Source organism: Hyperolius riggenbachi, chromosome 6, assembly GCF_040937935.1.
Source record: "Hyperolius riggenbachi isolate aHypRig1 chromosome 6, aHypRig1.pri, whole genome shotgun sequence".
Lineage (NCBI taxonomy): Eukaryota > Metazoa > Chordata > Amphibia > Anura > Hyperoliidae > Hyperolius > Hyperolius riggenbachi.
In genome coordinates this window covers 347,785,260-347,798,783 of record NC_090651.1, presented here as the reverse complement: position 1 = coordinate 347,798,783, position 13,524 = coordinate 347,785,260, and the positions used below count along the sequence as shown (strand labels likewise).

General features: G+C 47.3%; 1 protein-coding gene across 1 annotated transcript; it reads right to left on the bottom strand.

Moving 5' to 3' along the window:
- Positions 1-4,775: 4,775 nt before the first annotated feature.
- On the bottom strand, positions 4,776-11,259 carry C1QC (complement C1q C chain). The gene is made up of 3 exons (XM_068243147.1): positions 11,145-11,259; positions 10,717-10,883; positions 4,776-5,981 (listed from the first exon to the last, which is right to left on the bottom strand). The coding sequence occupies exons 2-3, from the start codon at positions 10,871-10,873 to the stop codon at positions 5,425-5,427; spliced, it is 714 nt and encodes a 237-aa protein (XP_068099248.1). The 5' UTR covers positions 10,874-10,883; positions 11,145-11,259; the 3' UTR covers positions 4,776-5,424.
- Between the last annotated feature and the right edge of the window lie 2,265 nt (positions 11,260-13,524).

Sequence of the window (13,524 nt, the reverse complement as noted above, 5' to 3'; positions counted from 1 at the left end):
AATTACCCACTGGGCCCCCTATGCTCCAGGGCCCCATAGCAGCTGCTATGGCTATTGCTACTACACCCCTGGTGTTGAGTTATTTTGTTGAGACAGCAAATTTGCACTGTTATACCAGCTGCACACCGACTACTGTGTATTGTTGCAAAGTATCATACAGTATCTTCAGTGTTCTCCTGAGAAAAGATATAATACAATGTTTACAAAAATGTGTGAGGTGTACTCACTTTTGTGAGATATTGTAAATTACTCAACCAACCTGTGAGAATCCGCTCAGCTGCCTGCGCAGGCAGGCAGCCTTTTGACCATTGTTTAGGTTTGCTTGCTGCAGGACTCTGGAAAGGAGACCTTCTGTCAGTTGTGCAGCTTGTGTTGCTGAGGGATTTGCATACATTAGTCATGCAAATCCGTTACCTGCCTTCTTTTGATGACTGGCACTATAAAAGCATTCTGCTCCCAGAATGCTTTGCTGGACATTTCCCTTCCATGGTCTGTTCCTGATGGACACTGCTGGAGTGTCAGCCATTGCTATCTAGTATAGTTAATTCCTGGGGGTTGCTTTAGGCTCCCCTTCTAGTCCAGTCAGGTTGTATTATCTGTTTTGCCTGTTCCGTCTGTCTTGTGTTTGGATCGTACAAGCCCTAGCGTTAGCGGCTGTGGATCCTTCTGATTGAGTCTGGAGTGTAGGTTGGAACAGCGGTTGTTTCTGCCTACCTCATCTGTTCTGTCTGCCGTGTGTTTGGATCGCACTCGCCCTAGCGCTAGTGCTGGGGATCCTTCTGTTCTGTCTCCTGGGATCGCGCTAGCCACTTTTCGCTAGCGCTAGGGATCCTTCTGTTCTGTCTTCTGGGATCGCGCTAGCCACTTTTCGCTAGCGCTGGGGATCCTTCTGTTCTGTCTTCTGGGATCGCGCTAGCCACTTTTCGCTAGCGCTGGGGATCCTTCTGTTCTGTCTTCTGGGATCGCGCTAGCCACTTTTCGCTAGCGCTGGGGATCCTTCTGTTCTGCTACTCTGTCTCCTGGGATCGCGCTAGCTACTTTTCGCTAGCGCTGGGGATCCTTCTGTTCTGTCTTCTGGGATCGCGCTAGCCACTTTTCGCTAGCGCTGGGGATCCTTCTGTCGCTTGTCCCTGTTTTCGTGTGTCTGTCTTGTCTGCTGCGCTTGCTGGAGGCTCGGTGAGGTAACCGTTAAGCAAGCGCTCGCGTCCTCTGTTTCATGTTTGTCTGTTAATGGTTAGTTAGGCGTGCTTGTCTCTATTGTGCTTATCACGTGGAGACCGCGCATAACCGCGTGCACTGTTGCGAATGAGTGCGGTGTTCGCGGTTAGCTAGCGTTTATTTTCCGTATTTTCTTATTGTATTATTTGCTGTGCCTTTGCTACTCTCGTGCTCCGCCTTGCTGTACCTTGTGTCACGTCTGGCGATCGCACCTCTCGCGATCGCGTTCCTGCTTCTTATCTGCTGTGGTGTGTGCACAGTCGCGGGTTGGCGACTAATTTTCTGCACACACACACAATCTTTCTCTGTGCTCACTCTCAATCGCTTCTCTTGCGATTGCGTTTCTTCCCTTCGTACAATTCCTGTCTGGCGTGTGTGGTAGGGCAGAGGAGCTGTTCCTCTGCACTCCACAGCTCCACCTGCCGACAGGAATTTCCCTCTGCAGGTGCATAGCACCTAGCCTGGGTGTCCTCAATTATACGCTTGTGGAGGAAATCCGCCGCGTCAGCGCACGTCTGGTGCGCTGACCATGGAGACGATTCCGCAATCGTTACACAACCCCGAAGTTTACTTCCAAAAACCTTTGGAGCCAGTGCCTTCTGTCATGCTGCCCCTACACTTTGGAACTCCTTGCCACATCCAATCAGGACATCCCTGGAAGCTTTTGAATCCAGTTTGAAAACCACCAGTTTAGTGGACACAGAACATTTTCCCCTGTAACACGCCCCACAACCATGTAGACATGTGTACAGAAGTCCTATGGGATAAATATGCTTTGCAAATGGGATAATTGTTGTTGTTGTGAGGTAATCCTCACCTCTTGGGGGCACCCTCATCTGGAGGTTACTCTGCTCTGGTATTACTGAGGTTACTCCCATCTCTGAGGTGACTGTCTGTTATGGCGTGCAGTAGAAAGGGAGGAGTGGAGGGGTTAATCTTAGCATATTCCAGGTGTTAGTAATGCTCCGATGACAGACAGAATTGTATAAACAGTCTCTTTTCTTCCCGCTGCAGTCAGGCGCTTACAGGAATTGGGGGGAGGAGACGCCTGCGCTGCGGAATTTCTGCTTAAACACAATAAAACTTCATTAAACAAGCTGTATATTTCCCAGAATCAGCTGGAGCTCATGTACTGTGTATTCCTGTGGATGTCCCATAGTCCTCTCTGGGTGATATTCCAGTATTTGGGTTGTCTCTACTGCCCTAGTGGTGGTTTTTGGATTAAGAGAGGTGATGAGGGGGCACAACTCTCAGGGAAAGGGAAGCACCTCTTGGGGAATGAGGGGTGCATCTCTCATGGAATGGGGGCACATCTCTCAGGGTATGGGGGGGCGTAACTCTTGGGTAATGAGGAGTGCACCTCTCAGAGAATGGGGGGGGCACACCTCTTGGGGATTGGGGGGTGTATCTCTCAGGGAATGGGGGGCACACCTCTTGGGGATTGGGGGGTGTATCTCTCAGGGAATGGGGGGCACACCTCTTGGGGATTGGGGGGTGCATCTCTCAGGGAATGGGGGGCACACCTCTCAGGGACAGGAGGGCACACCTCTCAGGAAATGGGGGCTCACCTCTTGGGGCAATAAGAGTTATTAGGAGTAAGAAGCATTGCGATTAGTGTAGCATCTCGGGAAGTAGCATTTCTCTAAACGTTATGAGTGACTCGATGAAGGAACAGTCGCCCGTTGATAGGGATTTTATTAATTTGCGGAGTACTGATTCTGAGTCTCAAATGTCAATCCTATAACAGTTCTTGTTGGGGTTAATTGACAGCAAATCATATACAGGACATATTTTTATTATACGGTTTTGGAATAATACAAAAGAAGTTAAGGACATATTCACAGTGGGACGTTGCCTTGTAATGTGACGTTAAAGCCGCAATGCAGAATTAAAACGCAACGCAAAAGTTGGTAACGCACATTAACACTGCATTACCATGGCATACAGTAGATACAGTGGATACAGTGGCAATGAAAAGTTTGCCTCTCTGTATGTGTTAATGTCTGTGTTTAGAGGTAACGCTGCAAGCAGTGAGTTACCATAATGCGAAATTTCCAACTCGACATTAACGTTGCTCTGTGAATGTCGCATAGGCTTAAAGTGAACCTCTGGACTAAAAATCTACTCAGCAGAACTGAAAAGGCTTAGTGTTTCTTTAACAGTTTCACAGCATCCGAACTTTGTTTTTCTTACCCAAGCATTTTTAGCTAAGCTCCACCCATCAAAGAAAACTGCCCGGGCTTTTTTTCCCTGATGCTGTGCAAAGCATGATGGGATTTCCTATGCGGTTATTCACGTTGCCTAGCAATAGGAAGGGGTGATCAGCATACAGGACAGTTGGAACTGTGTCTCATGCTCCCTGTCACCTCCTTTAACCAAAAAGATGGCTGCCTTCATGAAATCAAACATTTGCCTGTTCTTTTAAAACAGGGTGGGTAAGAGATTATATTACCTATCTATTTTATTTAACATAACTAATGTAACTTAATGACAGTATGTTTGTTTAGGCTGAAGTTCCTCTTTAACATTACAGTGCGTTATCCTGCGTTATAATGACTTTTTATGTCCCACTGTGAATGCGACCTAAAAGTTTTTTTTGCAAGTTGTTTTTGTGGCAGTTTGGCCACCTGTACAACCTGGACTGACGTTCCTCCACTTTGTCATTTAAAGTGAACCCGAGGTAAAAATAAACTGATGAGATAAAACAATTGCATTACTCCTAAAAATTAATTTTTTTAGATATCCCATGGATTTATTTTATATTTGAACATTTACAAAGCAGATTGAATGTTTTGTTGTCTCTGCTCAGTGGCAGCCTGTTAAGTGTCCTAGGGCTAAAATACATGAACTATTAATTTTTTTTTATCTCCCCCCTGCCATCAGAAGTTGTATCCTGCCAGGAAAAGTTTTATGGCTGTAATTTGCTTATCAGTGATGTTTACAAGGTACAAGACAGAAGCTGTCACTTCCATGCCTAAAAATTAATTCTTTCAGAGAGCAAAATAAAAAAGTAAAACAGCCTGGTTATTAATATGTTTTTAATATGTTTTGCATTGTACATTCACATGTTTATCTCATCCTGTCACGTCGCCTCGGGTACACTTTAACACACCACCCTCACATCTGCCTGATGTGTCCCGGGCGGCCATTGTAAGGAGGTAATTCTGCTATGGTGAACATGAAGATTCACACCCATCAGGAGAACGTGACCGGCATTGAACTGATGTCTCTCTGGTGGTGACGTTCTCCTGACCAGGGGGCGTCACATCTCTTGTGACATTTTAAGGAAAACTCCAGGATCCCAATTATTAGGCAAAGTAATGGACACCTCACACTTCCTGGTTCAGTTCATTTATTTATTGATAATGGAAAAATAGATCAGCAGTATCATCAGACAGGCAGTCACAAGCACCACGGAGCTTACAATCTACCAATCTACAGAAATCCCCCCACCCACATATAACATCCATCGTCCCACATTTACCATCATCCCTCTGCCCCACAACATATAACATCAGCCCCCCCCCCACATATATCATCAGCCCCCCCCCCACATATATCAGCAGCCCCCCTACATATAACATCAGCGCCCAGGGGCACCGCCAGTGTACAAGCGAGGCATGCCCCTGCTTCGGGCCTCACATTGTAGGGGGGGCCTTCGCTGTCCTGCTGGCGGTCTGCCCTGTGCTCTGCGGCGCAGCCCCTAATCATAACTTACATGGCCAGATCCAGCGCCGACTCTCAACGCTCTCTCCTGTCACTGGCTTCATGTCCTCTGTCACCATGGTTACCTCCGGACCAGCGGGTACCTCTCATGACGTCAGAAGTAACCATGGTGGTAGGATGCGAAGCTGATGACAAGAGAGAACGGTGAGAGTCAGTTGTGGTCTAGGGGCGGACTATACCTGACTACCTATACTTGGCTACCTATACTGGGGGCACCTATACCAGGCTACCTATACTGGGGGCACCTATACCAGGCTACCTATAATGGGGGCACCTATACCAGGCTAGCCATACTGGAGGCACCTATACCAAGCTACCTATACTAGGGCACCTATAGCTGGCAATCTATACTGGGGTTACCTATATCTGGCTATCTATACTGGGAGCACCTATACTGGGGGAAAACAAAAGAGGCACGGGGGTTTCACATTTAGCCCCACCTTCTGCAGGTCAGCTAAAGCTCTGCCCATGACATTCTTATTAATCAGGAAAAATAAGGAAACCAGAGAAGACACTGTCATTAGTATCTATTCCAATCATGTTGTTGTAATCATTGGTGGCCAGCCACACCTCCTGGTTAAGCTTCAGCTGGACGAGGACCCCTCCTGAGCTCACCTGCTCACTGTTTGACTTGTGGTCACAGAAGCTGGCCTTGATTTCATCGTCTACACGCAACGTGAGGCACAGGTTGCCTGACTGTGAGGTGTGGTAGACAAAATAGTAGAGCCCAGGAATTTGGCAGACAAATTTCCCAGTGTTGGTATTATAGTGTCCATGGTCATTGGTGATGACGTCGTTGAATATGATGGGTGTGTTCTTGTCAGGGTGTTGCATGGTGGACCTCTTCACAGTAAATGCTGACTGATACTGGCGCTTATGATTCCCAGCAATTCCCAGCTCCCCTTTGGGGCCCTGTGGACCTAGATTTCCTGGGGATCCTGGTGGCCCCTTACGGCCGGTTTTACCCGGTGGACCCGAAGAGCCTTTAATGCCTTTTTCACCTTTCAAAGCACCTGTACTGTGGCTTTCAGACAAACCTGCAGAAGGAGGAGAATGTGTTATGCCATCTGACTTTCCGCCATCATTCACAATAAAATCAATAGCCTGGAATAAATGTAATGGAACCTTTGGGGAGGGATTATAGCTTGCATAGACATATATGAAGTCCAGTCATTGTTAACAGTGGGATAATTGATTCTGATTTCTGAATAATACCTCAGGGGTGGGGCCATTAGAAATAAGCAATATGTCATATGCTTTGCTGACAAACCTGCAGTTGGAAATCTATTAATGTCATTATCAAGTCCAGTCATCATTCATAGTAAGAGATAGCATGAGAAAAACCTTAGAGATGGGGCTACAGCTAGGATAGATAGAATTTCACATGAATTGCTGTTCAATTGCAATTGGTGCAAGTGCAGGTAGATGACACATTGGGGTTGATTCTTCAATTGTATCGCACTGAAAAAGCGTGAGTTACTTTTCTTACATGTGCTAATGAAAGTAGCACGGCTTAATTATATTGCTTGCATGCTAAGAGCGCTACTAGCAGCGTAGCGTCTGTTCCTTAGCAACAGCCGATCCTTGTAAGTGACACGCAATAGTGATGATTAATTAACGTGGTCACGCTAGTGAAATATCGCGGCAATACATAATTATCACATGGCACTTACAAGGATTGGCCGTTGCTAAGGAACGCACACTACGCTGCCAGTAATTAAGTTGCCCTACTTTCATTAGCGTGCATAAGAAGAGTTAACACAGTCAAGGATTTGTGTGAAATAGTGACAATGTGATTGCATTTCCAGCATCTGCAAATCTGGGTTGCCAACCGCCCTTAAATTTACGGGCAATCCGTAATTTTGCAATTAAATTTAAGTGCCCCTAATATCCGTAAAAAACTGTGCGCAACCGTGCTGGGAGAAGGAGGGGCTGCAGCGCAGTGAAGGGGGAGCTGCGGGCACAGCGGCGGGGAAGGGGGGCCGTCTCCCCCCTTCCCTCACCTGGGGCTCCCCCTGACTCGCTCCCCTCACCAGATTTAAGCTTTGTGGCAGGCTGGCAGTGGGCGGAGACTTACCTCTGCCTTGTTCCACACACGGGAGGGAGCTCTGCGTGCCACTGCTCTGGTCTGCTCAGTGACTGAGTAGACCAGACCAGCAGCACACAGAGCTCCCTCTCGTATCCGGAACAAGGAAGAGGTAGGTTGTTCCCCGCCCACTGCCAGCCTGCCACAAAGCTTAGTTCTGGAGGGGAGAACGAGGAAGAGGGAGCCCCAGGTGAGGTGCAGGGGAGACGTCCCCATTCCCCGCCGCTGTGCTTGCTGCTCCCCCTTCACTGCGCTGCCACCCCTCTTTCTGGGGACACCTATACACCTGGCTAACTGAACTGGGGACACCTAAAGACCTGGCTACCTATTCTGGGGACACCTATAGACCTGGCTACCTATTCTTGGAACACCTATAGACCTGGCTATCTAATAGGATAGTTCGGCGGATCAGTCACAAGGCCGGCTTAAGGGGCTCCGGGGTCCTTGGGCAAATTGAATGGGGGGGCCCTACCCGAACACCCCCTCCCCCCCTCCCTTCCCGGCGATTACCTCTGCTCCTCAGGGCTCTTGCTAAAAACTGCAGCAGCAATTACTCACCTCCTCCAGCGGAGGGCATAGTCCGGGCACTCTTGCCATGTTGTCCTCCACCCCCTCTATGATCTGGTGCGCGTTATTTGTAAGCACGCGCCATGTCATAGAGGAGGTGGAGGACAACATGGCAAGAGTGCCCGGACTATGCCCTCCGGTGGAGGAGGTGAGTAATTGCTGCTGCAGCTTGTTAGCAAGGGCCCCGGGGAGCAGAGCGAGCGGAGGAGCAGGCAGCATTAAGTAGTGCCGGCGGCGCGGGCCTCTGCAAAGGTCGGGGGTCCTAGGGCAAATGCCCCCTTTGCCTCTATGGGAGCGCCGGCCCTGATCAGTCAAGCATTCTTATCAGTCTGCCGACAGCTTGTACTCCCGTGCAACTGTCTTCAGAACGACCGCACCACGGGAGGGTCTGACGGACCCATTGTTTGAAGAAGTATGGCGTGTGTACGCGCCTTAAGAGACTCAGCAACCTTTCAGCAAACCTTCCCTATGTTCTGATATGACCCTCCATCTCAGGAGCTCCTCTGTAAAGTAGCCTCTATATTCTGCATATATAGACAACACTACATACCTTTCACATAGACTTAAGGGAGCCATACATCTAGCGATGATGGGCAGATTCGACCAAGAGACAGATCTGTCTCTGAGGGCTCATTCACACTAGGGGACGTTTGAGATTTTTTTAAGCGCTGGCGATTTTAAAAATCGCCCTGAAAGCGCTTGTGCCATGATTGTCTATGACAAAGTTCACATCTGAGCGGTTTGTTTCTGATCTGCTCAGATAAGCGGTGCATGGACATTTTTGAGGCGATTCCGCCTCAATGGAAGGTATATGAAAAACGCAAAACGCTCACAAAACCGCTTTGTGCAGCGATTGCATTAGTGTTTGTAAGAATAAATACATTGTATTTATTCTGTTCCGGGTCAAAGAGTTCACTTCCTGACTTGCGTCAGGGAGTGAATTAAAAAAATGCACGGGAAAAGCGCTTAGAAAAGCGCTTTTAACAAACCCGCATCGCCCACCCAAGCGCCGGGAAAGGGTAAAAATGCCTCTAAAAAAGCCCAACGCGGACAGACACGTGAGCGGAACGCAATGGGAACGAGGCCTAATCGAATGTTATTAGAGAGAGATCTGTCAGCTGCCCATACACCGCAGGCCGATTCCCGATCAATATCATGCTGAAATCGATCAGGAATCGGCCTTGTGACACCACATCTGCTGCCTCACCGACCCAACACTTTCCCCCATAATGTTTAATGTGCCCAGTGCTATACATTGCGTGTCCGTGGCCGCCGCTCCCGCTGGGCTCACTCCGCCGTCCATACATGCACCCCCAGTGGTTGCCTAGTAAGGGGGCATGTGTGATGTCCACGTTACTAGGCAACCATGCGCGGCACATGTATGGATGGTGGAGGGAGCCCGGAACAAGCGGTGGCTGTGGACAGGTAATGTATAGAGTGCACCGAGTGGCAAAGCGTCGAGGGATTCCTCACATTCGTCACTTGTCCCGATCGACCAAGTTGGCCCTAAATCTTGCAGCAAGTCCATGTAACCACAAGCAATTCCGGGTGTGACATGGTCGCACTTGGCGAATAAAGTTTTCTGATTCTGATTAATGCGACCAATTTCGGCCCGAAATTGGTTGCATTGTTGGTCGGGTATGTACTTGGTGGCACCAATTTCTGTCCTGTATTTTAATCTGATTCCAATTAAAATAATTGAATCGGATGATCGGTCAGCTGCCAAGTCGCCTGATGTATGGCCATTGACCACCTTTACTGCCTCATTCATACACAACATACATCACTACCTATAGACTCCATGTCCATACCTCCAAACTTTTTGAGATGAGAAAGAGGGACACTTAAGCCACGCCCCTGCCACACCCCTGATCACACCCCCATCACACCCCTAGTCACGCATACCCTAAAGACTTCATAAGAAAAATATGTTGTTTTACAATTCAAACCACTCTGGTCCTTTCTATCCTGGTTCATTTTCCTTCATATTAACATTTTAAAATTAGTAATATATCAATTTAAAGGATGGGAATAAAGTTTAGAGTCAATCAAACACATTTTTTAGTAGAGAAATATATATATATATATATATATTCATATATATATATATATATATTTACATAGAAAGAGGGACAAAGTCCTGAAAGAGGGACAAATGAGGAGGAAAGAGGGACAGTGGGACAGGGCTCCCAAAGAGGGACTGTCCTTCCAAAAGAGGGACAGTTGGGAGCTATGCGTGTATAACAGTACACACTGTCTATCACTCACTATAGATTCAATTTTTAACTGTACACACTGTCTATCACTCCCTATAGACTGTGTCTATATCTGTACACACTATCACTTCCTACAGACTCCATGTATATCTGTACACACTGCCTATCACTCTCTATAGACTGCATGTATATCTGTACACACTGTCTATCACTCCCTATAGACTCCATGTATATCTGTACACAGAGCCGGGACAAGGTTCTCCAGCACCCAAGGCTGAGACACCAAAGTGCGCCCCGCCATCCCTCCTACCCCAGCCGTCACACACTGATTGCTATTAGACTAAGAGGCATCCCACACAGCCCCCAACCCCCTCAACACCTTAATCTCTAGTTATCTGGCTTGTAATCACTTCCATGTATCTCCTTTTCTTATTTCTTTCTGCTTCAAACACAATTAGGAATGACAGCTGAATGAATTGTGCGCCCCCTCCTACACTGCGCCCTGAGGCTGGAGCCTCTCCAGCCTATGCCTCGGCCCAGCCCTGTCTGTACACACTGTCTATCACTCTTTATAGACTCCATGTATCTCTGTACACACTGTCTATCACTCCCTATAGACTCCATGTATATCTGTACAGACTATCACTCCCTATAGACTCCATGTATATCTGTACACACTGTCTATCACTCCCTATAGACTCCATGTATATCTGTACACACTGTCTATCACTCCCTATAGACTCCATGTATATCTGTACACACTGTCTATCACTCCCTATAGACTCCATGTATATCTGTACACACTTTCTATCACTCCTTATAGACTCCATGTATATCTGTACACTCTGTTTGGCACTCACCATAGAGTCCATATATACACGATGTACACTATCTGACACTCACCTTTCTCTCCTTTGATACCTTTCAGTCCGTCCCGCCCATCTCTGCCCGGCATGCCGGGTATTCCTGGGAGTCCAGGGATAGCGGAGAGACACTGAGGATCTCCACCATCCACCCAGACCAGGAGAGAGAGAAGGAGAAGTCCTGGTCCAAGATTCATCTTCTGTCACCTGTGGGGACAAACATGGGGTTTGTTTACAATAAAGCAATGATCCTGGTCCTACCTCTGCCTAATCCTACCAACCAATCAGGATCTTCCTCTCACTGAGAACACAGTTGCTAAGGATTACATCCCTAAGATGGCCTCTTCATCCTCCTCTCATCATCTCTATGTTTAGCTATGTAGGGTTCCTGCAGGAGGCCAATCACCATTTCTGCCATCTAATATTCAATTTTCCCACAAATCAGTATCCTCAGTCAACGTTCCTCACCTGGCCTGCAGCTTTCTACAGATGCTCCTCTTTGAATTGGATGCTGTGAAGCAGAATATATTTTGAATTGTCCCCAAAGTTTCAAGTTAATGTTCTGCAGCTCAGAAGGTTCATCGGTTTCACTTCTTCTTCACATATTGCTGACCATCTGCCCTCTACCCCACCACAGGAACCTGACGCTGCTGACCAACCACTTTCTCTTCTGCTTTCTGCGGTTTTATAAAGGAACAAAGCTAAGCCACGGCCTTCCGTCAAGGAAATCACAGATGACTCATTCTGGATCAGAAACTTTCTCTCTTCCAGGAAAAAACCTGAAGACAACAAAGCTGAAATGGTTCTGGGCCCAAAGGTTAGCAAAGAAGGCAACAAAGTCTTTAACGTAGCTGGCCTTCACCATGTTCGCCAAACCTCTCATCGTAACACAGAAGGCAACATGGCCCTTAGTGGAGCAGCCTGCACTATATTAGAACTCCCATAGTAAGCATTGTGAGGGATACTTAGAGGTATGTAACTAGGTGGCTCACCATGTTAGGAACCCCATAAGGCTTCACAGGAGACTTTGTGGTCCCTTAATGAAACTGGCCATCACATGTTTGAAGCCACGCAAGGCATCACAATAAGCAATCTGGTCTCTTAGTAGGTCTGACCCACACAATGTTAGAAAATGAACACAAAAAAATTAATATTGGTAACAGCGGTCGTCTGGCAATGTGTACACATTATATCGCTGCTGAGTAGTTGGGCGCGTAGGGCGAGCCGAATGATGGCTCACCCTGCTGCTGCCAACAAATTTCCTGGTGGCGTTAAATACTATTCCTCCTCCAAGTCTTAGCAACTCGTGGTGGACACGTAATTCGGCACCCAAATTACCAGTGCACGGCTATGGACTATAGCATTGCAGCTATAGCTGTGCTGATACCAGCCCCAATGCAGCGTACAGCGTGAGCCAAGTTGAGCTGCTTTGTTCTGGCAATGATGTCTGAATTTGAAGAATACTTCTGTAATATAAATATCTGATTCTGATCTTCACAAACAACAACGCTTTGGTACTTTGACACAAACACACTGAAAAATGCCTCAAACATGTCTTCTTCACTAGAGTTGAAAAAATGTAACTCTGAAATATTACGTTTGATGTGTTTTGAAGAGCATTCTTCCACTGTAAGTGACACCAAGCTGTCTTCAATGTCTAACTGATCCATCCTGCGACGTTATCATGCATCAAGGAAGCTTCCACCTACCAATCTGCGGATTATGTCCATGATTTAAGACAGGTTTCTCTTTGGCATAAAGGGGGTAAGAGGTGTCCAGGAATCGGTAAAACTGAGTTAAAAACACATAAAAGGAAAAAAGGGGGAGGTGGCTTACCTCAGTAACGACAGTCTCATAAGACAATACATTTATTAGCACAGGCCTTCGTTTATATACCCCCCCCCCCCCCACGGTTGGAGGGGTACACCTGGCCGCATATGGTGTACAGTGTGTACACCATTGTGAAGGCCACTGTCTTTTTACCAAGAGAACGACTGCATTCAGTCCAGGTTGGACCCCACGAATGGAGTCGGGTCATACATCTTCACCTGCTTCAAGTGGTCGGTTGCCCTTCTGCAATCCACCTTTATGAGTAATCACTTAACAAGATTTAAGCAGTACAGGGGTCCCAGGGCAAATGTAACCTGGGAGCCCCCTACCCTGAGGTAAAGTCATTCACCCTCCCTCGGTTAAATCCCTGGCAGTTATCCAAGTGGTGCGGTCCCCCAACAGCAAAATGTCATATTCCCAGTAGTCTCTCTTCATAAGTAGAGTTGTGCCCCCAGTATAGGTAGAATAGTGCCCCAGTATAGGTATAGTATTACCCCCAGTATAGGCAGAGTAGTGCCCCCAGTATAAATATAGTATTACCCGCAGTATAGGTAGAATAGTGCCCCCAGTATAGGTAGAGTAGTGCCCCCAGTATAGGTATAATGGTGGCCCCAGTATAGGTATAGTGTTGCCCCCAGTATAGGTATAGTATTGCCCCAGTACAGGTAGAGTAGTGCCTCAGTATAGGTATAATGGTGCCCCCAGCATAGGTATAGTAGTGCCCCCATTATAGGTATAGTAGTGCCCCAGTATAGGTATAGAAGTGCCCCCCATTATAGGTATAGTAGTGCCCCAGTATAGGTATAGTATAACCCCCAGTATAGGTATAGTATTACCCCCAGTATAGGTAGAGTAGTGCCCCCATTATAGGTATAGTAGTGCCCCCCATTATAGGTATAGTAGTGCCCCAGTATAGGTATAGTATAACCCCGAGTATAGGTATAGTATTACCCCCAGTATAGGTAGAGTAGTGCCCCCAGTATAGGTATAATGGTGCCCCCAGTATAGGTATAGTGTT

Excerpts from the sequence above, each read along its gene's own strand:
- C1QC (XM_068243147.1), bottom strand. The coding sequence starts at position 10,873 with ATGAATCTTGGACCAGGACTTCTCCTTCTCTCTCTCCTGGTCTGGGTG. Across the intron at positions 5,982-10,716 it reads AGGTATCAAAGGAGAGAAAG|GTTTGTCTGAAAGCCACAGT; the intron begins GTGAGTGTCAGA and ends CTCCTTCTGCAG.